At 47.7% G+C, this 20,972-nt stretch overlaps 8 protein-coding genes across 8 annotated transcripts; 2 read left to right on the top strand and 6 right to left on the bottom strand.

Annotated features, from left to right (window-relative positions):
- Window positions 1–1,493: 1,493 nt before the first annotated feature.
- On the bottom strand, window positions 1,494–3,656 carry MGYG_04419 (alpha-actinin-2; the record flags this gene model as incomplete). Its single annotated transcript, XM_003174195.1, has 4 exons — window positions 1,494–1,694; window positions 1,797–3,404; window positions 3,464–3,530; window positions 3,601–3,656. 4 exons carry the CDS (start codon window positions 3,654–3,656, stop codon window positions 1,494–1,496), a joined length of 1,932 nt encoding a protein of 643 aa, XP_003174243.1.
- A 4,721-nt stretch (window positions 3,657–8,377) lies between these two features.
- MGYG_09046 (hypothetical protein) lies at window positions 8,378–9,072 on the bottom strand (the record flags this gene model as incomplete). The annotated part of the gene is made up of 2 exons (XM_003174194.1): window positions 8,378–8,886; window positions 9,036–9,072. 2 exons carry the CDS (start codon window positions 9,070–9,072, stop codon window positions 8,378–8,380), a joined length of 546 nt encoding a protein of 181 aa, XP_003174242.1.
- A 160-nt stretch (window positions 9,073–9,232) lies between these two features.
- On the top strand, window positions 9,233–10,581 carry MGYG_04418 (guanine nucleotide-binding protein subunit alpha; the record flags this gene model as incomplete). The annotated part of the gene is made up of 5 exons (XM_003174193.1): window positions 9,233–9,350; window positions 9,434–9,776; window positions 9,842–10,254; window positions 10,323–10,466; window positions 10,538–10,581. The coding sequence occupies 5 exons, from the start codon at window positions 9,233–9,235 to the stop codon at window positions 10,579–10,581; spliced, it is 1,062 nt and encodes a 353-aa protein (XP_003174241.1).
- A 1,140-nt stretch (window positions 10,582–11,721) lies between these two features.
- MGYG_04417 (synaptobrevin) lies at window positions 11,722–12,949 on the bottom strand (the record flags this gene model as incomplete). Its single annotated transcript, XM_003174192.1, has 2 exons — window positions 11,722–12,720; window positions 12,794–12,949. 2 exons carry the CDS (start codon window positions 12,947–12,949, stop codon window positions 11,722–11,724), a joined length of 1,155 nt encoding a protein of 384 aa, XP_003174240.1.
- Window positions 12,950–13,403: 454 nt separating this feature from the next.
- On the bottom strand, window positions 13,404–14,212 carry MGYG_04416 (hypothetical protein; the record flags this gene model as incomplete). The annotated part of the gene is made up of 2 exons (XM_003174191.1): window positions 13,404–13,747; window positions 13,804–14,212. 2 exons carry the CDS (start codon window positions 14,210–14,212, stop codon window positions 13,404–13,406), a joined length of 753 nt encoding a protein of 250 aa, XP_003174239.1.
- A 710-nt stretch (window positions 14,213–14,922) lies between these two features.
- Window positions 14,923–15,333, bottom strand: MGYG_04415 (hypothetical protein; the record flags this gene model as incomplete). The annotated part of the gene is made up of 1 exon (XM_003174190.1): window positions 14,923–15,333. One exon carries the CDS (start codon window positions 15,331–15,333, stop codon window positions 14,923–14,925), a length of 411 nt encoding a protein of 136 aa, XP_003174238.1.
- Window positions 15,334–15,976: 643 nt separating this feature from the next.
- MGYG_04414 (hypothetical protein) lies at window positions 15,977–16,584 on the top strand (the record flags this gene model as incomplete). The annotated part of the gene is made up of 2 exons (XM_003174189.1): window positions 15,977–16,189; window positions 16,396–16,584. The coding sequence occupies 2 exons, from the start codon at window positions 15,977–15,979 to the stop codon at window positions 16,582–16,584; spliced, it is 402 nt and encodes a 133-aa protein (XP_003174237.1).
- A 1,952-nt stretch (window positions 16,585–18,536) lies between these two features.
- On the bottom strand, window positions 18,537–20,461 carry MGYG_04413 (4-coumarate-CoA ligase 1; the record flags this gene model as incomplete). The annotated part of the gene is made up of 4 exons (XM_003174188.1): window positions 18,537–18,777; window positions 18,853–18,956; window positions 19,029–19,317; window positions 19,407–20,461. The coding sequence occupies 4 exons, from the start codon at window positions 20,459–20,461 to the stop codon at window positions 18,537–18,539; spliced, it is 1,689 nt and encodes a 562-aa protein (XP_003174236.1).
- Window positions 20,462–20,972: the final 511 nt, after the last annotated feature.

Raw genomic sequence — 20,972 nt, 5'->3', positions numbered from 1 at the left:
GGTTCACATTTGCTTCCAGGGGAAGCGGAGGGGACTACCCACCTACCATACCAATTACCAAATCCTCTCTGCACCCCATTGAGCATTTAGTTTCTGCTTTTTTGTCCCTGTTTTTATTTTCTTAATCTCTGCTTCTTTCTGCACACTATAAAAACGGATAGCATGTATACCCCATTTCTCCCCCTTGCATTAGTTTCGTCCCTGTCGTTACCGGGTCTCTGTTTGGTTTGCCCTCTTCTATGTATTCTCATTCTCATTCCCATTCATATAATTACGGATCTGGTTCCTTATCTTCTCTCTTATACGATGGATCCTCTACCCTTACAGCCAAAAAAGGGAGGTGCTATTCCATCCCTTCAACCAACCCATTCAGATAACCCTCACACTCGTTTATCACATTTTCTCATCTCCTTTCTCTATTCCTTTCTTGATTTTTTGCTCGTCTCGTCTCTTCTCATTCCTAAGCATAGCTTTCTTCGTTTTTCTTGATGTACTTCGCTTCTACTTCTTCTGTCTCTGCCCTGGTTAAGGTAGACCAGATATCCCCCTAACAGCGGGGACTTTATCCTTCTATATTCTTCTATCTATCTATATCATTCGCATCTCTCCAGAGGGATTATTTATTTTACTTATTTTACTTTTTTCCATCTCTATTCTTCTATCGTTACGTTACGTCACGTCTTTATTGCTCGTCTTCTGTCTTTCATGACCATATCTTTTGTGCTACGGGCATATCGTTTTCATTCGCTTGGTGTACTCGAGGCGGGTTCATCTACATTGCGGTCTTCTTCTCCCAATTAAGAAATCATGGAGAGGGACATGGAAGTCGTACGACGTTGGTCAGAGGGACCGTGGGCTTAAGGGGTAGCTTTTCTCTTCTTCTTTCACTCGATGAACTTTGGTGGCTTTCTATCTATCTCAGCTTCTATTCCAACGGACATCCTACCTACCCCAGGGGAATACATTAGATAGTATTGGATATTTCCTTTCCTTCTCAAGTTATAAGAATCCTCCCTACTGTCCGATTTATCTACGAATGGTGAGACTGTAAGAATATCAAATACCAACTTTACTATCAATGACGCTGATAAGCTATTATTACTATTTGCTGGCTAATGAAAGATGAAAAAACATACATGTTAACCTAACCCGCCCTCTCCTGACCATGGTATCTTCAATGCACGATGCAATAAAATGATAAACAATCACTCCCGTCGATGGCGAAAAGAACCGTTGCCTATAAGAAGAATAAGACGGGGTAGATAGAAGACAACGACGATAAAAGCATCCACGAGAAGAGAAGAAGAATTAGTCAAAGGGCAAAAATGCATGCATGCATACACACGAGCGTGCTGCTGCTCCATACGGCCGAATGGCTTCCGGCTGCCGGGGGTGCTGGCTGGCTTGATTCCTTTGTACCCCGGAAGTCAAGGGTTAGAGGGTATAAGAAAAGGTTAAGTCGAGGGTCAGAATGCAGGTTTCTTTCTTTCCGTTTATTTGGTGTGATTGGTCCCAACATCGTTACCACGGCCGCTGTTCATCATGTGCTCCATAAAGGTCATGTAGTCGTACTTTGGGACATCCCTGTCTTCCAGGAGGTCAGGCCCCGTATGCTTGGGCATCGACTCTACTAGGTTGTCGATAAGTTCATCCGGTATTAGAGAATGCCGGAGGTCAAGTTCTGTCACATATGGCTGTGGTGAGAGTAGTTAGCCATGGAGTACATTAGTATTCAGAGGGGGGTTAAAATAAACAGCTCCCAGGAGAAAGAGCGCGAAATTCAATGATGTTATTACCTTCCCGTCAGCTACCTCCTTGAAACTCTGAAGGACCTGTTCTGCTGTGTTTTGATCTTCAGTAACGCTGACCATGAACCGAATGAACTGTTCAAAGCTGACACCGGCGTTTCTCTCTAGACGGCTGGGGCCGCAGGTCTCCACGAAGACCTCATGCATCTCATCTTCATCGTACACCAATCCTAAACTAGCCAGTGCTGCCGAGAATTCTATTTCATGCAGCGTGTTTGTAGAGTCTCGGTCAAAGTGTCTGAATACAGACTCAAACTCTTCCAGCTGTATTGGGGTTAGATTGGTCATATTTCGAGCAACCATCTGGTTTTCTAAGAACGCTAGCTTCTTCGCTACACTGGATTTGACAAGGCTCAATTCATAGGAGAGCTCTTCAAAGGTGTAGGTAGTAAAGTCATTCTCTTCAATGTTAGCTTCCTCGCACTGCTCATCGAGGTCCTCTATAGTATCGAGGAAGGCATCTAAGGGAGGAAGGTTATCACTAAGCCGCTGAACGTGCGTTAATTGATCTTCAACGTCTCCCTCGAGACCTGAGATGGCCAGTGAGAGCGTGTTCAAGGTTAGAGCGAAATCATTAGCCTTGTCTGCAAACGATCGCCGAAGGGCATTTTTGATATCACGAATAGTTTCATTGATCAACTGGCTTCGCTTGTGCTCATAAGTAGTTAAACTGGCCCATTCGTCGTCCAAGACCTCCAGACGTAGTTCTGGTGGTGGGTCATAGGCTCGCAGACGGTAGGTGCTTAGCTTTGTCTTGATATTTCCCAGGAGGGCAGCAAGGTCAGACTTCTCAGCAACCCATTCGCGCTTCTGGTTCTTTTTGTACGCTGCAAACTCGCTGGCTTGCTCTTTGGCATCTGCGTATGTGCCTGCAAATGTTGAGTTAAGCCATTTTTCCTGCTGAGCAGCAATGTTCTTCAACAAAGCTCTCATCCGGCGCTCAAAGGAGTTTTGCATCTCCCATGCTCCCTGCATGTTCTGGACGAACTTCTCCACACGTCTACCGGCGTTCTCTACCTTCTCAAGCTGTGAGAAGGCGTGGAACCAGTAGGCAATGTACGTCATAAGAGAGCGTTCGTCTGGCTTTGCAACATCGCACACGTCCTCTACATCAAGCAAATCCGGAATGCCAATATGCTCTGCTGCAATATCAAATGCCAACTGCATGTTCTTCTTATGCTCGGTCTTGTCTAGAGCGTCGAAATCGATTAGGTCGGGCCGATGGATATCCAGCAGTGCGCAAAACGCCAATCCATCGTTCCAGCTCGAGGAGAAATCCCTTACTTCCACGCCCGGATAACAAGCAGTTTTCCGTTGGCACCATAGCAACAGTCCCTCCTTTGCTGTCATGCCCTCCTCATTGATATCGCTGATCGTGAATCGCAGAATGAGCGTCCATATCAGGCCGAGAATTATCTTCCTGTTTCCGTCAACGATATCTTCTGCACCAATGTTGGTCATCTGTATCCCCCTCCCCTTGATAAAGTCGAGACATTTGTTCGCATTTTCAAACTTCTGCACTCGAAGCTTTGGCTTTGAAGCATATCGGCCCAATGACTCGTTCCCAAGTATCTCGAGGATGTGAATGAGGATAACCTGTGTCAAACCATACGCATTAGTACCGTAATAACTCTTATCGTCATCTGAATACTGACTCCATCTGAAAGGTCTTCCACCAAGTCATTTATGGCGATGTTCCGGATCTTGAGCTTGGAGTTTAACCTATAGCCAACGGTTAACAACCCAGACACTAATGTAGGCCACGGTAGACACTATTGAACCGTAAACCTACCATTTTGTGAATGTCTTTTGCTGGACATTAATCCATTGCTTCTCCACGGTCAACATGTTTCCAGGTAGCGGCACAAAAAAGTGGCGGGCCCTGGCCTCTGTTTGGGCCCCTGTAACAAAACAACAAACGCTGCGTCCACCCGCAGGGGAATTTTTTTCGTAGGCTAGCAAATGTCCGGGGCTGGGATCGACCACGCTATAGTCCTTGATAGCAGAGATGGCGTAGAATCAACCTCGGGGCAGGTGTGTTTGCCAAATTGAATGTTGGTTGTTGGTGGATGTTTTTCCTTGTCTCATGTATCAGGAATCAGGAGTTGACGAGGGAAGGCGAGCGCGCGCCAAGGCCAACAGCCGCGCCGGCAGCGGTGGCTGGTATTTTGGTCATGTTGGCCCAACCAGGCCGGCAGAAGCAGGATATCTGTTTGTTTGCCATGGTTTGCCTGTGGTCGCTATTACAATCGTCAAGTAGGTGATGCTGATGGTGTTGTTTGTCGATGTTGTTGCTGCTGTTGTTAACACATACATAATAATACTCCCCACGGGTTTTCCACTCCATGTTTGATACCAATGATGATGTCATGGAGGTGGACAGGCCTAATATGTCTGATACGGTGGTTCATTTTACTTATCTTATCCGGTCCCTGCTGGGCTAATGCAAGCTGCCGATCTTGTAGAAGCTGTTTGGGCCGTTATTTGGTCAAGCGAGCTCATTTCCCTTGTCTTTGGTCGTGGTAGATAGCTGGTATTCGGCAAGGTAGAGTATAGAAGATACCTGCTATTAATCTACCATCTACATGAATCAATTGAGATAAGACGAGGATACTCAGCGCTAGGAATATATATTATCTTAGGCTGGAGCAATTATAGCAATCTCCCTTGCTGAATAGAACGCCGCTAACAGGATATATCTATGGGGGAATACGAACATGTGTTGTCCCTGGTGGTTATGAAAGAGACCCCCTTACGAGAACATCCACAGATATTCTATCGGCATAACACGACAAAGCATACGATCGACTAACAGATCGCACAGGAGCTCTGGGTGCTACCATATATATGACAGTACTGAGGGCGTTTACTTGAGTACCTTGGCCATCTTGGGCTGGGCATCAATAGAGCATCAGCAAGTTACACGGCTGCTAGATATATATAACATTACAAGCCTCAATGGGCCTCCCGAGACGTTAAACAGACGAAAAAAAGGACTATGGCACAAGTATATGAAGCTTGTTTAGGGAAAGCAGCCATATATCAAGGTCGAGTCGAACAGCAAGTTTCCAAAAGGTTACGGCGCACAGCTTGAACGACGATAAGAGGTCAGTATAAAAACGCCAGAGGGAGCATCCTATCCTTACGGAAAGTCTGCCGGTTTTAAGATTAGAGTTGGTACTACATGCGGATTTTGCCTCTCTGCGAGAAGAGAACCAGTCATAATAGGCCAATCTCGAGTTTAATTTAGGAGACGTGCATTCCATCTGGGGGATCCAGATTCTCTCCTGTCTCCTAGTTCATTCAACTTTGTGCGGTATGGGGTAGTCGAGGATATGATAGTTGTGATCTCGACCAGCCATCTTGCATACGACTGGAGGAGATCCTAGCAAGTGATGTACCCCAAATGTGCCACTGTAGCTCAGGAATGATTAGGGTGGTATATCAGATCATCTTCTTTTGCCATTGAAGATATGACCAGCTGGTGGCTCTTCGTAATGGTCTAACTGGGGGTGGTATCTATCTCTTGACACGGAAGCGGCTGATGATCGCCATATGGACGGACGTCCACCAGCAAGCTATGGAGGTGTGAAGCGAGTACTCCGTACTAGGTAGGAATCAAACACTAATTGAAATGGACTGATCATGGCCCATTCTCTGCGGTATCCAGAACTGGTCAGTTGCTTGAGAGTGTTGAATATCTGTCTGTAAGCAAACATTCAACGGTGGAAGTCAGCTTTAAAACGCCATACATACTCTGTACCAAGACCACGGTTTTATACATCGCCATTTCAATATGTAATATGCAATAATGCACCGGGAAGACCGATATATTCAAGGGTATGATGCCTGCCAAGCAGAGAATGCATTCCATCGGCATTCTTCTTGCATAATTCAGAGAAGATGACCCCTGTGGTATCGCAAAGCCGATAGGCTAGCCTTGCCTAGTGAACTCTATACAAGAATTCGATAGAGGATGGATTTTCGGACAAGACATGATCCATCATCCATCCACCTGCAAGAGAAGGATGGAGAACGAAGGAACCCAGTAACAGGATCCCAAGAAGCGCATCCATACGGAGACAGCAGGGGTTAAAAAAGGCGCCCGGCAAAGAAAAAACCATGGTCCCGTCAGCGTCTCGGCTCTCCCACTAACTACTAGCTTGGTATATACTCGCTAGCCGAGCATCCCATCCCAAGAAGATCCAAGAGTGATGTCAAGTAGAAAAATTTCCCTGCTGTCCCCGCCCCTTAACTGCGAGTATCAAATAGGCGCAGATCAATCAGCGGCGGCGGCGAGAAAGAAAAAAATAAAAGTAGCTGGCCGCCGCCCGTCACCAGACGCGATGGAAATTCGATCAACGCTGCGGGAAATCAATAGTTTTTCTAACCACGATATTGGCTCCATACGGCGTCTTGGGGAGGTCGGGGCGGCTTGGTCGGTTAACGTCAAGGGGAAGTTTGGTGGTGGTGGTTTTTTTTACACATTTCGTCGACCCAGAGAAAAGAAAAAAGGGGGCAAGAAGCGTTCTAGAAAAGTTCGATGAAACCTTCCTTGTCAGCGGAGAAAAACCCACTTTGTGTCAAGCCGGTGGACTGTTTTATGCAGGCGTATCAGTATGTATAATTGGGCGCCTTGCTGATAACAGCGGTTATGTCCTCTGGTAGTTTAGTGGTGGGTGTGTTGACAACGCCGCAGCGGTTTTCTTTCTTCTCGGGGCAAAAAAAAATATGAATACGAACGGCCAACTGTTAGTTCTCTGAGGCTGGCTGGCTGTCTTGCATGGAGTGTGAAAAGTTACTCCATATATATGTAAGTCACGCAAGACCGTGAGATATTCAGCGTGTTATTCCCGTAAATAGAGAAGGTCTGCAGCAGGGATGTCGAGGCCTTCCCCACCCGCTAGATGGCCTAAGTGTGCGGGTCCTGCTTGGGAAATTGACCTGGGTCGAACAGGCTGAGAGAGAGTAGGAAAATCGTCACTCTCCATCTTTCCGATCGTCCTCAAATCATCGTTTGTTCTTTCATGACGTGAAATTCTGCTTCTTTCTTCTTCAGACGCGCTTCCTTCGCGCGAGGATGAAGAAGTGCCCGGCTAGTCCCGATGCGGCAAGTGATCTACCGAAAAGGGGCTATAAATAGTCCCTTCACGTGACATTAAGGGGTTTATCACGTGATATCGCATTTCAAGACGGGTTGACGAAGAAGCGAGATCAAGGGAAAAGAAAGGAGACGGGCTGATGAGAGATGAAAGATCGCAAAAGTTGATGCGGAGGAGGTGGGGTTGTAGATGATGCCGTTCATGCAAGGCCGGTTCACGAGGCGTCGGAAAGAACCCATGTCCAGGAGGGATCGAGATGGCAAAAGTTTGCTGTCCTTTGCTGTAGATACTTACTGTGTGCTTGTATCAGGCTGAGCGCGCGGGAGAGAGAGAGGCAGAGAGAACAGGATGAAAAGGAGGAGCCGGTATCGCTTAGCAGTTGAGAGTCATGAAACATGAAGAAGTCCGTGCATAGAAGATATATTATTCTGATTATCTGATAGTTCAGCTGCCCTAGCCTGGCGAGGCTGGCAAACGCATCTCGATAACCGGCGAGGGCGTTTGTATGCTTGAGCAGGACCGGACAAGAACTGGCTGGGGTGGCACTTGTGTTTCAGAATTCTTTGGGCTGAACCACAACGAGATCGTGAGATGCTGCAGTATCTGTACTCTGTCTGTACGTACGTGCATGTGAGGGGTTCATGCTCCTGTCGTTTGTTCACTTGTTCACCCAGAGTCGACGTCGGTTTTTGGTCCTTCTTTCTATCACTTTTAATTACCGACTGGACTTCCGGAGTGGACCGCCGACCTCTGTTAATTACGGAGCAGACCAGCTGATATCCCTTTATATATACTGATGATACAACGATATTAGTATCCAGTGTCAAAGTCTTATGTAGACAGTCTCACCTAGAAGCAACGCTGTCCGTCCGCCGTTTGTATGTATGTATGTATGTATGCATGCATGTATGTAACGACGGACTAGTAAGTCGAAGTAAGTAAGCAGGTAAGTCCCTAGTAAGGATGTATGGTCCCTTCGATCCCAGCACCAGAAGGACCAGAGGATAAGGTTGAAAGTCCGCAGGCTCCCTTGCTGGCGAATGAGGGCCGTATCAACCAGGGCAGGAGATCTCCACCGCGCAGCGAATGGGCTTTCCAGGCTCTCCTGGTGAAGTCGGAGGCTGTGATCCTCGCATTGCACGCCCAATCACGCCGTCCGGCAGGGCTGACAAGCATCTCCAACCCGTCCTTCCTCCTGCTGTACGGTATCGATACCGAGGGGGGGAGGGAGGACTGGCGATCCGCGAGGCTTGCACTCTGCCTGCAACCGTCTCTTATCGTGACATCCTACCGTCGCCAAAGGAAAACCGTCATCGTCTCGCTCTTCTCTTACCTTTCCTCCTCTCTTCTCTTCTCTTCCTTGCCTGCTTCTTTGCTTGCTGCTCGTCGTGTGCGTATAATATAACTTAGCAACTTAGCAGCTTGGGACGTAACATATCCCCAAAGACTAGCGTATTGCCAATACGGCTAGGGGCTGTCGAGCCGGCCAAGCGCGCAACTTCCTGCCTCTGGCCGGCGGGTCTGCTGTCCCGATCGGGCATGGCGCCGTAACCTGCCGACCTCCTGTACTGTCACGCCCGTTACCGCGCAAGGGCAAAAAAACGCCCTCGTCTTCTTTTCTTCTTCGTCCTCGTCCCAGACTTCGCTTTCGCTCTTCCTCTTCTTCTTCTCTCGCTCTTCAACTTCTCGATCCTCGACGCTCGACCTCGACTCCCCGAACTTCGACTTCGACTTCGACTTCGACTCCCACCAGCCAGCTTTCCCTCCCCGACCAGCCGTCTCGAGAAGGCCGGCTGTCGCTCGTCGCATTCTACTACCTCCTTTTCCTGTCGTCGACGCCGTTCTGGCCGATACATCCAGGGGCTCCTTTGTTCGTTTTTTTTCCGCCGGGTGTTCATTGCCCTTTGCCACGAACCACCTCCCCTTTTGTCCGGCCTTGGGCAGAACTTCGCATCGCCGGGTAGCTGCCAGTTGCGCTGCAGTTCATAATAATGTGAGTGCGCTGTCCTTTCCTTCACTTTTTTTCTCTGGCCAGTGTCCAGCTGCATACAAGTCTTTCGCTGTTCTCTTGCCCTTGGTTTTTGGGGGCCGGAACCTCAAGCCAGTAGCCTATTTGAATACGGACTCGCCCTTGGACCTCCCATCCCATCCCATTCCTGCATTTATTTTTCTCTCCCTTCCGTCCATCGCCTTTTCGTTCATCTTTAAAAATTAGATAAAAAAGAGTCTCAAGGCGTCTCTCTAACAGCTTGCCATCAAACAGATACCATCGTTCTTTTAATTCATACTGTTGATCGAGCTTTCGTTTGATAAACCGCCAAAATGGGTTGCGGAATGAGTACTGAGGATAAGGAGGGGAAGGCCAGAAACGAGGAGATCGAAAACCAGCTTAAGAGAGATAAGCTGATGCAGAGAAATGAAATCAAGATGCTTCTGCTCGGTAAGTTGCTGTCGTTGTCGTTGTCGTGTGGCTTCCGATGTTGTACCCGATGTTCAGCCGCTGACAAGCCATAATCACAACAGGTGCTGGAGAGTCTGGAAAATCTACCATCCTGAAACAGATGAAGCTTATCCACGAGGGATCCTACTCACGCGATGAACGCGAGTCGTTCAAGGAAATCATCTTCAGCAACACTGTCCAGTCTATGCGTGTCATCCTCGAGGCCATGGAGAGCTTGGAACTACCGCTCGACGACCAGCGCGCTGAATACCATGTACACACCATTTTCATGCAGCCAGCTCAGATCGAGGGTGACTCTCTTCCCCCAGAAGTCGGTGCCGCCATCGAGGCCCTGTGGAAGGATGCCGGTGTCCAAGAGTGCTTCAAGCGGTCAAGAGAGTACCAATTGAACGATTCTGCCAGATAGTACGTCTAATCTTGCTTCGACTTTTGGGTATACCAATGAATACTAACTAAACTTCTTACCACAGCTACTTTGACTCCATTGGCCGAATTGCCGCTCCAGACTACCTTCCTAACGACCAGGATGTCCTCCGCTCTCGTGTCAAGACCACCGGTATCACCGAAACCACCTTCATCATCGGCGACCTTACCTACCGCATGTTCGACGTCGGTGGCCAGCGTTCCGAGCGTAAGAAGTGGATTCACTGCTTCGAGAACGTTACCACCATCCTCTTCCTTGTTGCCATTTCTGAGTATGACCAGCTCTTGTTCGAAGATGAAACCGTCAACCGAATGCAGGAGGCTCTTACACTGTTCGACTCCATTTGCAACTCGAGATGGTTCATCAACACATCTATCATCTTGTTTTTGAACAAGATTGATAGGTTCAAGGAGAAGCTACCCGTCAGCCCTATGAAGAACTACTTCCCTGATTACGAGGGTTCGTTGTCCCCACTCCTCCGCCTAAGCTCGCTTTTCAATCTCGTTTACTGACACAAGACGCTTTAGGTGGCGCTGACTACTCTGCTGCTTGCGACTATATCCTCAACCGATTCGTCTCGCTAAACCAAGCAGAGCAGAAGCAAATTTACACACACTTCACCTGTGCCACTGATACTACCCAGATCCGATTCGTCATGGCTGCCGTCAATGGTATGTTGTTGTTGACCCTTCCTAATCCTCATTTCAATAAGTTATACCTATACTAACATCATTTTTTTTAGACATCATCATACAAGAGAACCTTCGACTCTGCGGTCTCATATAATGCATCTCTCTTAAAAAGAAGTCCCAGCTTCCTGACCTCTCTAAACCCCCCGGGTCGTTGTCTTTCTTTCTATCTTACGTGTATTTGATATCCCAATAATTAACCTGCTAAAAATCCCCAGCACACCAACGCGACACGCCTCCCGCCTTCTTCTATCTCTCACCCCTTCCATCTGCTTCGTGTGGCCCTGTGATCTTCCATTCTCGTTTACTCTTGTTCCATCCCACCCCAGGCGTCTCGTCGACCGTTGAGTCTTATGCCCCCCATCTTCCATTCTTGGATTACTATAATTTCCTACTAATATGTCCATTGCCAATGTACGCAAGGGTATTCTCGTTTTCTTTTTCCTTTTTGTCGATTCCCTTGCTTCTCCTTCCCCCTTTCCTCCTTCAGGGACCTATCTCTTCGCTACTCTACCAAACAAAACCTCATCGCTCACCAATCAACTAACCAACCAACCGGTCAGTTCCCGCTGATCTCAATGCCCTACACCATGCTTTCGTATTGGTCGGCGGCATATTTACGGATTCCACGTCAATTGCTTTCCTTTTTTTGTTTTTTTCTCGCTCTGTTCTTGTTGAGTGTTCTGATACTTCTTTTCCTCTTTTTCCTTAGTATATCCGCAATTTTCCTCTCATCCATCTCACTACGTCTTTCCTTTCAAAGGTATTCCCCCTTTTGCTTTTCCTCCCTTGTCTCCTTATCTCTCTTGCCTATGGGGTAAACCTGTACAATTCCTCAAATGCAGTTCTCTTCCCTATCTACATGTCGGTTCGGAATTCAGGAGGGTAACCATGGCCGTAAATGCTATTCTATAATTTTCATTTTTCTCATTTCTTTCCTATTCTCTTCTTCCTTCACCCTTGTCTTTCTTTCTCTTTTTCTTTATTTCTTATTTTGTGTTTTATCCTGTCTCTTTGCATCCCTGTCGCTTATTAGTTTTTGGCGAAGTTTCTATAGAAAATGATAGCAATTCGATGACGTTCAACATGACTCTTTCTTAACTCGCCTCGTTACCTACGTATTTAATCCACCGACGAACTGAACCTTCGCTAAAAACATAACTTATCCCAAGCAGACGATACGATACGGGTATATAATCACAAAGCCCAACCCGCTCAAAAGCACCATACCATTTCTTCAAAACCTCAGCTTCGGTCCAACGTATACAATCATAATAGCAACAATCCACAGCCCGAATATCCATAAATACATCAACATCCTCCCCCACCACCCCCTCCCTTCACTCATCCGCCGAAGCATGCTCATCTTCTGCCCCGCCGACTCCAGCCCAGTCGTGTTTCTATCCAACCCCTCCACAGCACGGTCTATAATTGACTTCTCGGACTCGAGGGTTGTGTTGAATGTCTGCGTAGAGGTTTTCAGCTGCTGGGCAAGCGTGAGCAGGGAATCCGTAAGGGACTCTTGTTCTTGCCTGTCTTGCGCCAGCAAGGCTTCGGGGTCGACCTCCGTTGCTTTCCTGGAGTGGTTTCGGGGGCGGAAGTGAGTGTTGGAGCTGGGACTGGGTTTTAAGGGGCTCGCGAGCGTAGATGTTGTCGGATATGCGGAAGTGGTAAATGTCCCTGTTGACATGGTAGCGGAAGAAGGGTGGGTAGTGGTGTCAGTGGTTGTTTGAGCTGCTGCTGCTGGAGTTGGTATTGTACTTCGATTGCGTAGTGTGTTCGAGCCAAGTGCTTCGCTGTGAGCGGACGCAGAGCCGTAGGATGAAGACGGTGGTGTAGGAATCATGGAACTCATGCTTGCTTCTGATGTAACGGATTGATCCTGGCCTTCTGTCTGTCTGGGGTCATCCCTTATATGCGAGGAATTCATGGACGCTCGTGAAGAAACGTTTTCCGGCGTGACGCTGTCCTGTGGTGTGGGGAGGATATCTTCTTCATCTTCTGACGAGTAGACGCTTGCATCCGCTATGTATTCGGGGGAGGTCGTGGTGTTGGCTGCTGCCCTTGCGCGAGCATGCGCCTGCGTACCCAGATCATCTAGTCTTTGTCGAAGTATCTTAAGCTGTTGTCTCTTCTGCGAGAGATCTGACTGAACGGTTTGTTTGCGTTGGGGGTGCTTTATATCTGCCGAGTTCCGCTCGAGCTGGAGTAGTAAATTGCGGCCATATTCTATATTCTAAGCGGATATTAGCAATCTTCACGCCATCAACCTAGCAAAATTGATCTATTAAAGGAGAAAAATGCCTTACAGCACCAACACGCGCTCTATGATATTGCGATCTTAGCAGCGGCTTCAAGTCTGCAGAAGGGGATAGTATGTTGCTTTCTAGTCTAGATAATAGCTGAGTGAGGTTTATGGAGGTGGTATTGGGAGATGAGTATGCTTCTGATAGTTTCCGCGCCATGGCTAATTGTAAAATTGTCTGTCAAGCTGTTCAACCAATTTGATAACTGTCTTCCATTTCTGGTCCGTCCCTTACGGTTCTTCGTTGTTTGATAGCCAAAGAGTTATCTGGCAAACGCCAAGATTTTTATGCCAAGAGATTGATAACGTTGATTAGTCATCAAACCACTTTTGGCAACCAGAAGATGCCGATGTCGACTATCCACATTCACAATAACACAAGCGAAGCGCCGGGGCCAATCTACAGAATAGAATACCGTTCTTTTTTGTTCTGTTGAGAGATTTAATTATATGGCTGGAAAGAGGCGTGGAAAGTTTCTGCTGCTTGATATTATAATGACTCGTATTATCGGCAGAACCAGCGTTTCATGGATCCGAAAAGTTGAATATTCACAACTCGCTAGAAGGGAGACTATATACACGCTTGCAACCCTGTTCTAGCATAAAGCCCAAGATCAATCCTCCTGATTCGTTTCCCATGGCTTCTCGGTGACCCCCTCTATGTATACGCCACCCTTTGGTCGCCACATACAAGCGTTCTCTACGGGCAGCAGCCGTTCTCGAGCTTCCTTGAATTCCTTCTGCTTCTCCTCCGAAAGGGCCTCGGGCATAGGACAGTCTACATCCCAAGCATCCGTGGTGATGAAACCGCGACGCTCGTAGACTGGACGCCCGTAAGGAGTCGCATCAAGCCAGCATTCATAGTTGAACTCTTCGGCCTTATCCAGCCCCCATTTAAGGAATAAAGAGCCAACGCCATATTTACGATATGACGGTATCGTAAATGCAATATTCAGAACTAATCGTAGACAGTTAGTCTTATTAACGGAGAATAGAAGAGTATTCAATCCTTACAAACATGGGGTCTTCTGGCTTTCTTTGCGCGGGGTGCAGTCGTATCTCGGAGGTAGTGTGTTGCAATCACTCGTTCCATGGAACCCTCTGGATACCAGTCGGCAACGGCCTTTTCTCCGTTATAAGCCTCGTACGGGTTTGTGTGGTGAATTTTCCATAGCGCTGCACCGGCAATCTTATTATTTGCATCCTTATCAACAACTTTTACCCACTGGGCGACGGGGAAGTCGTTCCTGTACTCCTCCTGGAAGAATTTGATGCTATCCGCAAGACTCTTTCCCCGGTCGTTATTGAAAATAGGACAATATATGCGAAAGAACTTCTGGTGAGGCTCCTCGTAGGCTTCCCATAACGCTGTGATTAACTCCGGGAAGTCCGCCTCCCCTACCAGCCGTAGTTCCAGATGCATCGCTTAATAGTTGTTGATATCTCGCTTGACAAGGAAGAAAATGTTATGGGCAGCGCAAACAACATTTCTAGGGGTATCCTTAAGTATATACGGCCGGCCAACTGTAGCTATGGGGCATGGTGGAGTGCTTTTTACGGTTGCTTGGTCTGGGCGAAAGTTGCTAGGGTTGCCCTGCGCATCTTGGGCCATAAAAGACGCAGAACATGAGTCAAGCTCGTATGGGTGCGCTGCTCGCCTGTTGAAGATTGAACGATGGTCCTGAGCGTCTCGCCATGCAAAGTCTGAAGGGGATTTGCCACGCAAGCGGCTCGACTGTTCTTTGAGATGGTCCGTTAGTTACTCTACATTCTTATTTATTTGGGTGCCTACGGATCGTATACCATACAAACTCGACTCAATTATAGAATGCATGCCGTAGTTTTGGTAGGATTATTTGGTAGAATGACTCGTATTCGTGAATAAAAAGGGAAAGTTTCGTGCTTGAAAAAGCCACATAATGGGATGGAGAGATATGCTTATATAAAGAAGTAGCTAAGAATTATTCATATAGAACAAAGATAATGGTTTCGTTGAGGGTATCACTTCGTAATAGGCATATCATCCTATGTAAAGGGTACAAGCAAAAGAAATAGAGTAAACACGTAAAATCGACCATATTAGAGCTCAAACGAATAAGGAAGTAGTTTTCGGCTTTGAAAGAAACTCCGCCGCTAACGGTACTCTAGAACTTTTCTCCGCCAATTTTTTCGAGTCTCAGATCCTACTTCTCTAAATATCTGAACGGACTCTTTCTGAAGTCGTGGGGCAGTAGAATTGGTTGACGATGATTCTGGTTGCGTAAATTCTCGCTCGGTCAATGTTGTTGTGTGGTTTTTCATCTCCTTGGCCGCAGACGGCAATGGTAAGCTCGCCATATCAAATGGCTGTTGAGGCCCTGAGTTGGAGAGTGATGATGCTTCGAGTTGGCCAGCATTGGTCTTGTCTGATGTATTGGGCATTTGGCTATTTGGAGGGCTGGCCTCTTCAATTGATAAGTGAATCTGGAGTTTCTCGCCCGTGTTGTTGGAAATATCAATTGCGCGTGAGTACTTTTTGGCGCCCGAGTCTTGAGAGGATGACATTTTGCGCCCTTGGACCCGTCGTATTATGGCGAATACGAGCAAGGAAAATGGTAAGATGATAAATAGCCTTGAAAAAGGAGATATGTGTGAAGTTGGTAGTTGGAAAGAGCCCTGCTTGATGGGAGCCATGATGAGAAGATAGCGGGTATTTTATATGCAGACGACGTTGATGGCAAACGGGAAGGAGTTGGATATTTTTTTTGCCTCCTAATATATCACTTTAAAGAAATGGTCGAGATGTGCAGTAATGGAGGCAAAGGAACTGGATATCCATGCAAATGCAGGTGTAGATTGTCTATTTTCATAACCCAAAAAAGGAAAAGGACATATATCTATGGCAGAAGGTGACAGATATATACAGCTGGGGCAACAGCCGTAGAGTTGACGATCAAGCCGAATCTCTGATCCATGCATCTAGGCTACGAGATGAGGGAAAAAGCAAGAAACGGAACAAGGTCGGAAGAGGGCACGCCGCAAGTGTAGGCGTCATCTAGCCTTCATCCCGCTTGAAGGAGGTCAAAGTTGACCACCCAGCTCCAAAAGCCAACCGTCTATTTCTTGTAACGGTGGGCCCGTTGGAGCTTGAGGAAAGTGTCTCCGATGTTCCCGAGATTCCATAGCCCGCGGCTCTGGGCCCACACCAATGAGAAAACTCAGCTTTGAAAGTACTGAGACAACCTTCGTCGTCCCTCAACGCGCAAACGAAGACGATCCTGGGCGAGTTCAGAAGAACTACCACTCTGGCAGGCCTAAGCGCCGAGAGAACATTCGGACGGAAACGCCGGCATCCTCTGAAGATCCCCGTGAAACAGTAAGATGCTCCCTACCATCCCATCTATGGCGTAAGGGGTGGAAGGTTGGTATCGTGGTGGCATCAGTATGGGGCGTAGTGCTTCGCATGCTCATACGTAGCACAGCGCGAGCTTTGTCGAATAAGACGGATCTTGCCCCGCAGCGACCAAAAAAGTTGAGAGCTCGATCGACGCCACTATTTCACAGGGATGGGTTCGTTGACGGTCTCTGGAAGTGCATTTGCTGTTTTGAGGCTCATGTTGAGTACAGGGATTTGCCGAGTACGGCCGTACAGCCACTATACTACTACCCTTCATTCCAACTGCTTGGCCTATTGTCTGCTTGACAAATCCATGTATCTTCCCAGTCGCAGCTGAGCCGCAACATGAATACGGAGTACAACTGCCGTATTGCATAGTAGGCTCAGAAGTGACGGGTTGGTGGAAGCGAGCAAGCTGACATTCAGCGGTTGTTCTTCTGACAAGAAAAAGCAACAATAGAAGTTCAGCTGGCGAGGGCAACACCTCTGTCCATATCGGGACTAGCGTATTTAGACACAGCCACGATAAACACGTGTGTATTTATTCACCAGCCACACGCCACCAGCCACCAGCCACAGCCTATATAGAGCTTCCTACTATATAGAAGGCATCGGCCACTTTGGAGAGGAGGAAACTGACAGTGCTCTATCTCCAAGGAAAACCCAGGCCGGAGCTCCAGATCTATGAGCTGATATTTTTCGCCTAGAAAGCGTGAAAGTTGGTGCAAGCCTTGCGTTCCGTTTGCTGACTCCTGGTGGCTATGTGCAGGCTGCCTTGTACACTCTAGGCATACCAAACGAAAAAAGTGACGGGGAAAAGATTCGAGAAGCTATAACCGGGCTGATTGATCCCTGTGGATACCATCATGGGTTCTTACTGTGTCGCCTGGAATCGGGGTGTCTCTCATTTTGGCCAAGAGGAAGACTAGGAAGGCACCTGGCTGGCTGAGGTTGAGGTAGCGCTACATTTCCCCCTCCTTCGTCTGAACGCGAGGTGGCTTAGAATCAGGTATACCCATATTTTTGATATGACTATTTGCAGGGAATGTTAGTGTTAAATTTAGACATTGGGACCATGGGAAGTATGTGGAAGCGGACGTGGAAGGGTTCTTGTTTCCAGAGTTTTTAAGAACGTCACCTCTCAATCACTCTTACCTGCTTTCTTGTTGATACCACTTAAATGAAGGAGATGATGTCAAGAAGTACAAATTTCCTAGTTGATCCGTCGTTGCTCCATGCTTCAAGCATGTACTTACTTGGTAGTATTCCTACAAAGGCGGTGCAGTCCAACTGGAGCTCAAAACTGCTTGTCTCGCTAACAAAAGATAACTACCAGGATTTTAAAGCTGACCCTTGGCAAGTTATTTTGCATGACTCAAAGCTAGAGGGTGTCTGTAATGCCACAGAGCTCGCCCATCCGCATCGTTCAATATTATTGGAAGCTTTGGGAAATGTGTCTGCCTGTAGTCGTAGATCGAATGCCTGTGCTCTGGATAAGCCCGATACAATCAGGACTGGGGTATATGAATGGCTAGAGCTGTTCCGCCTCTCCACTGTATGCTTGGAAGTTAGGCTCCGCCCAGGCAAGCTCATGCACGTCCTACAGTTCATAAATTTGAGCACGGCTAACCGGATGCGAGAGGCACTGGTTCCTTGCATCGTATATGACGCTACAGGGCCGCATTCGCAAGTGCAGGAAGGACAATCAAGTCCTAAGTTGTTTGTTGTCTCAAGCTCAAAAATGTTCCATCTCGCCAAAAGTGACCAAAAAAGGACGGAAATCTATCACGTGATATGGACTTCGAGACTTGAGTCCAAATTCGGTCGACTTTACAACAACACCTCGAACCACCAGCCAGCCCAGTTGGACAAGGATAGCCTGGGAAAAGAGCCGAATTAGCCTACGCATCAACTATGCATGCGTTTGTCGTGTTACATGGCGTGCTGCAAATCCTTTCCGGGAATCCATCTGGTTCAGCGAGATGAGATCTCGCATGAAGCTAAGAGCCCATCTCAGCTGAGGGTGGCTTTTCTCTCCTCACCTCCCACGGAGACCCGGCGTCTAGAGCTAGCAGATGCATCGTTTATAGCATATAGGGCTTGGCGATTGCCGGCAGTCATGCCGTACGTGCATAGGTATTGAAACATTAGTTATCCATGGTCATCATTACCGGGGCCACGTCTCCCAGGTTTCTATGTACAACATTATACCCCGTCTTGCTGATTTAAGCAGTATTCAGCTGGCTCGAGTATTGATTGAATGCAATAACATTCCGAGGCAACCATCTCCGGCAAGAGAAATGCTGCCCAACTATCCCCCTCCAATGGCTGGGTAAGCCAACTACTGCCCCCGACCAGTACTCCAGTCACTCTAAAGTTTGGCGAATATCTGGGGTAATTCCTCCTGGACCTCTTGAGCTGCTCTATCTCTTAGAACCTTTCTGAGAATCTTGCCTGATGGGTTCTTAGGGATCTCCTGGACAAACACTACTCCGCCAGTGAGACGTTTCGTGGGAGCAACGTTCTGCTTCATATAATCGATTATTTCTTCTGCGGTTGCGTTTGTGCCGAACTTCAGAGTTATATACGCTCGCGGATATTCTTCGCCGTTCCTATCAAAATATCTTGCATTAGAACCACTTTGATTGACAGCGCATTATGCGGGGTCGGCATATGGGGTTTCTTACCTGGTTATGCCAATGACAGCTGCATCTGCTACCGACGGATGGTCAAGAAGTACCCCTTCTAGCTCTGCAGGGGCTACCTGGTTTCCCCTCACCTTGATAAGCTCCTGCAGATTCAGAGAAAAGCATAGAGTTAGCGGGAACGTGTGAAAAAAGTACCTTGGGTGATGCCTCATTACCTTCTTCCGGTCAACAATGAAAAATTTCCCTTGCTCTGTCACATAACCGATATCCCCAGTCTTAAGCCATCCGTCTTCCGTTAGAGTTTCTCTGGTTGCGTCCGGCTTGTTCCAGTAGCCCTTCATGACGTTGGGCCCTCTGACCCAAATTTCCCCTCTTTGGTTCCGGTCGAGCTCCGTCACACCATCCTCGGCCATCACCTTCCCCTCACAGTTGGCATTAAGCTCTCCCACGGATGAACTTGTACCCCGTTCATTTGGATCCCAGCCAAGAATAGAACAGGTAGTCCTAATATAACGCCATCTCGTTAGCAACGATATACCCATAGACCTTCTGAGGATAATGTGTATTAGGATCGATATGAGAAGATTACTCACTCAGTCATACCCCAGCCTTGCCTGACATTAAGCTTCCCGGGAGGAAACATGGACTCGACTTCCTCACTGATTTCTCTTCCTAATGGAGCGGCTCCGCACCCAATTGACTCCAAACAACTGAGATCATATTTCTTTACTAGGGGATGCTTTGCTAACGCAATCACGATGGGTGGGACAGTGAGTATCTCGTTAATCCGAAATCTTTGGATATTTTCCAACATTTGAATGAAATCGAACCGAGCCATGATGTATACAGGGATCCCTCGCCGAAGAGCCGAGGCTATGAAAATGTTTTGTCCCATGGCGTGATACAATGGCAAGAAGCAAAGCCATTTAGACCTTGCTGTCTTATTCTCATAGTCGTGGTGGAGGGAGCTGTTATGGTTGAATTGAAGGAGGTTGGCCACATAGTTTTTATGGGTGATTTCTACCCCCTTGGGGACACCGGTTGTCCCGCTGGAATAATTCAAGGCCAATGTTCGATTGGATTCTCCGGGGGTTGATAATGACTCCCAGACAAACTGCCTTCCTTCAGAAGGGGAAGCGATGAGGTTCCCCCAGTAACGGCAACCACGGGCACCATTTCCTGCACCATCAAACACTGCACTGCTGAATAGGAACACCCTATCGAGGCCCATACCGATGGACTTTGCTGCAGCAATTCCAGTATCTAGACTTCCGTCGGCGCACAAGAGGTACTTTGCTCTGCTGTCCTTTAACTGGTATGCCAGCTCTCTTGGGGTATATGTAGGATTTGCACCGGTGAAAATCCCGCCAGCCATCACGATTCCCATAAAGACCACAGGGAAAAACAAGTCGTTTGGGGAGAATAGGAGAACGCGATCGCCTGTCTTTAGCCCGGATTTCCTCAGTCCAGCGGCGAACCGCTGGCACCAAAGACGGTAGTCATAGGCAGTGAAATAGTGAGTATCGGGGCGGGCGGCATCGATAAAGCTGCATTTGGTCGTTGATAACGTCGCTGTCGGTGATCCAAAGAGTACGGTAGGTAGTGATGCGTTAGGTATCTCTACTGACCATCTGGATTTGAAAACCATTTTGAGCAAAATGGGAAGGAATTATGATATGTGGTTTTATTCTGGAACCTTGTCGGCCATATAGTTAAGGACGGAGAGGCAAAGTTGTTCGAAGGGTAAGCTGTTATATGGTTAACCTCAACGTTCAACCGCGAAGATGGGAGATCAACAGCGTTTAATATTCTTCCAATTTTTCTTTATCAGTCTCGAGTAAACAGGATAGCAGTCGACTGCATATACAGAACCAAGTCCAAGATTGCGGGCTCGGATATCGCCTTGCTCCGTATTCACTAGCGTTGGCTTGAAGCCCAGTGAGTGCTCAGTCAATTTCTTTCAAGGACCCCAACCGCGGACTTTCTTTCAAACTGGCAACCGATCTACGACGTGCTTCACGATGGCAAATACGGAGTAGAAGAATCGAGAATATTGCGCCTTTGCTGCAAGTCTGTTGAGTCTTTGACGATGGGTACTGAGTGCTTTTTTATACGTTCGGCATAACCACCAACCCGCCAGCATTCATTAACTACTTCGA

This window comes from Nannizzia gypsea, genomic scaffold, assembly GCF_000150975.2.
Source record: "Nannizzia gypsea CBS 118893 supercont1.3 genomic scaffold, whole genome shotgun sequence".
In the NCBI taxonomy this organism is placed as follows: Eukaryota; Fungi; Ascomycota; class Eurotiomycetes; order Onygenales; family Arthrodermataceae; genus Nannizzia; species Nannizzia gypsea.
The sequence above is the reverse complement of the archived record's forward strand: the minus strand, read 5'-3'. Positions and strand labels throughout refer to the sequence as shown.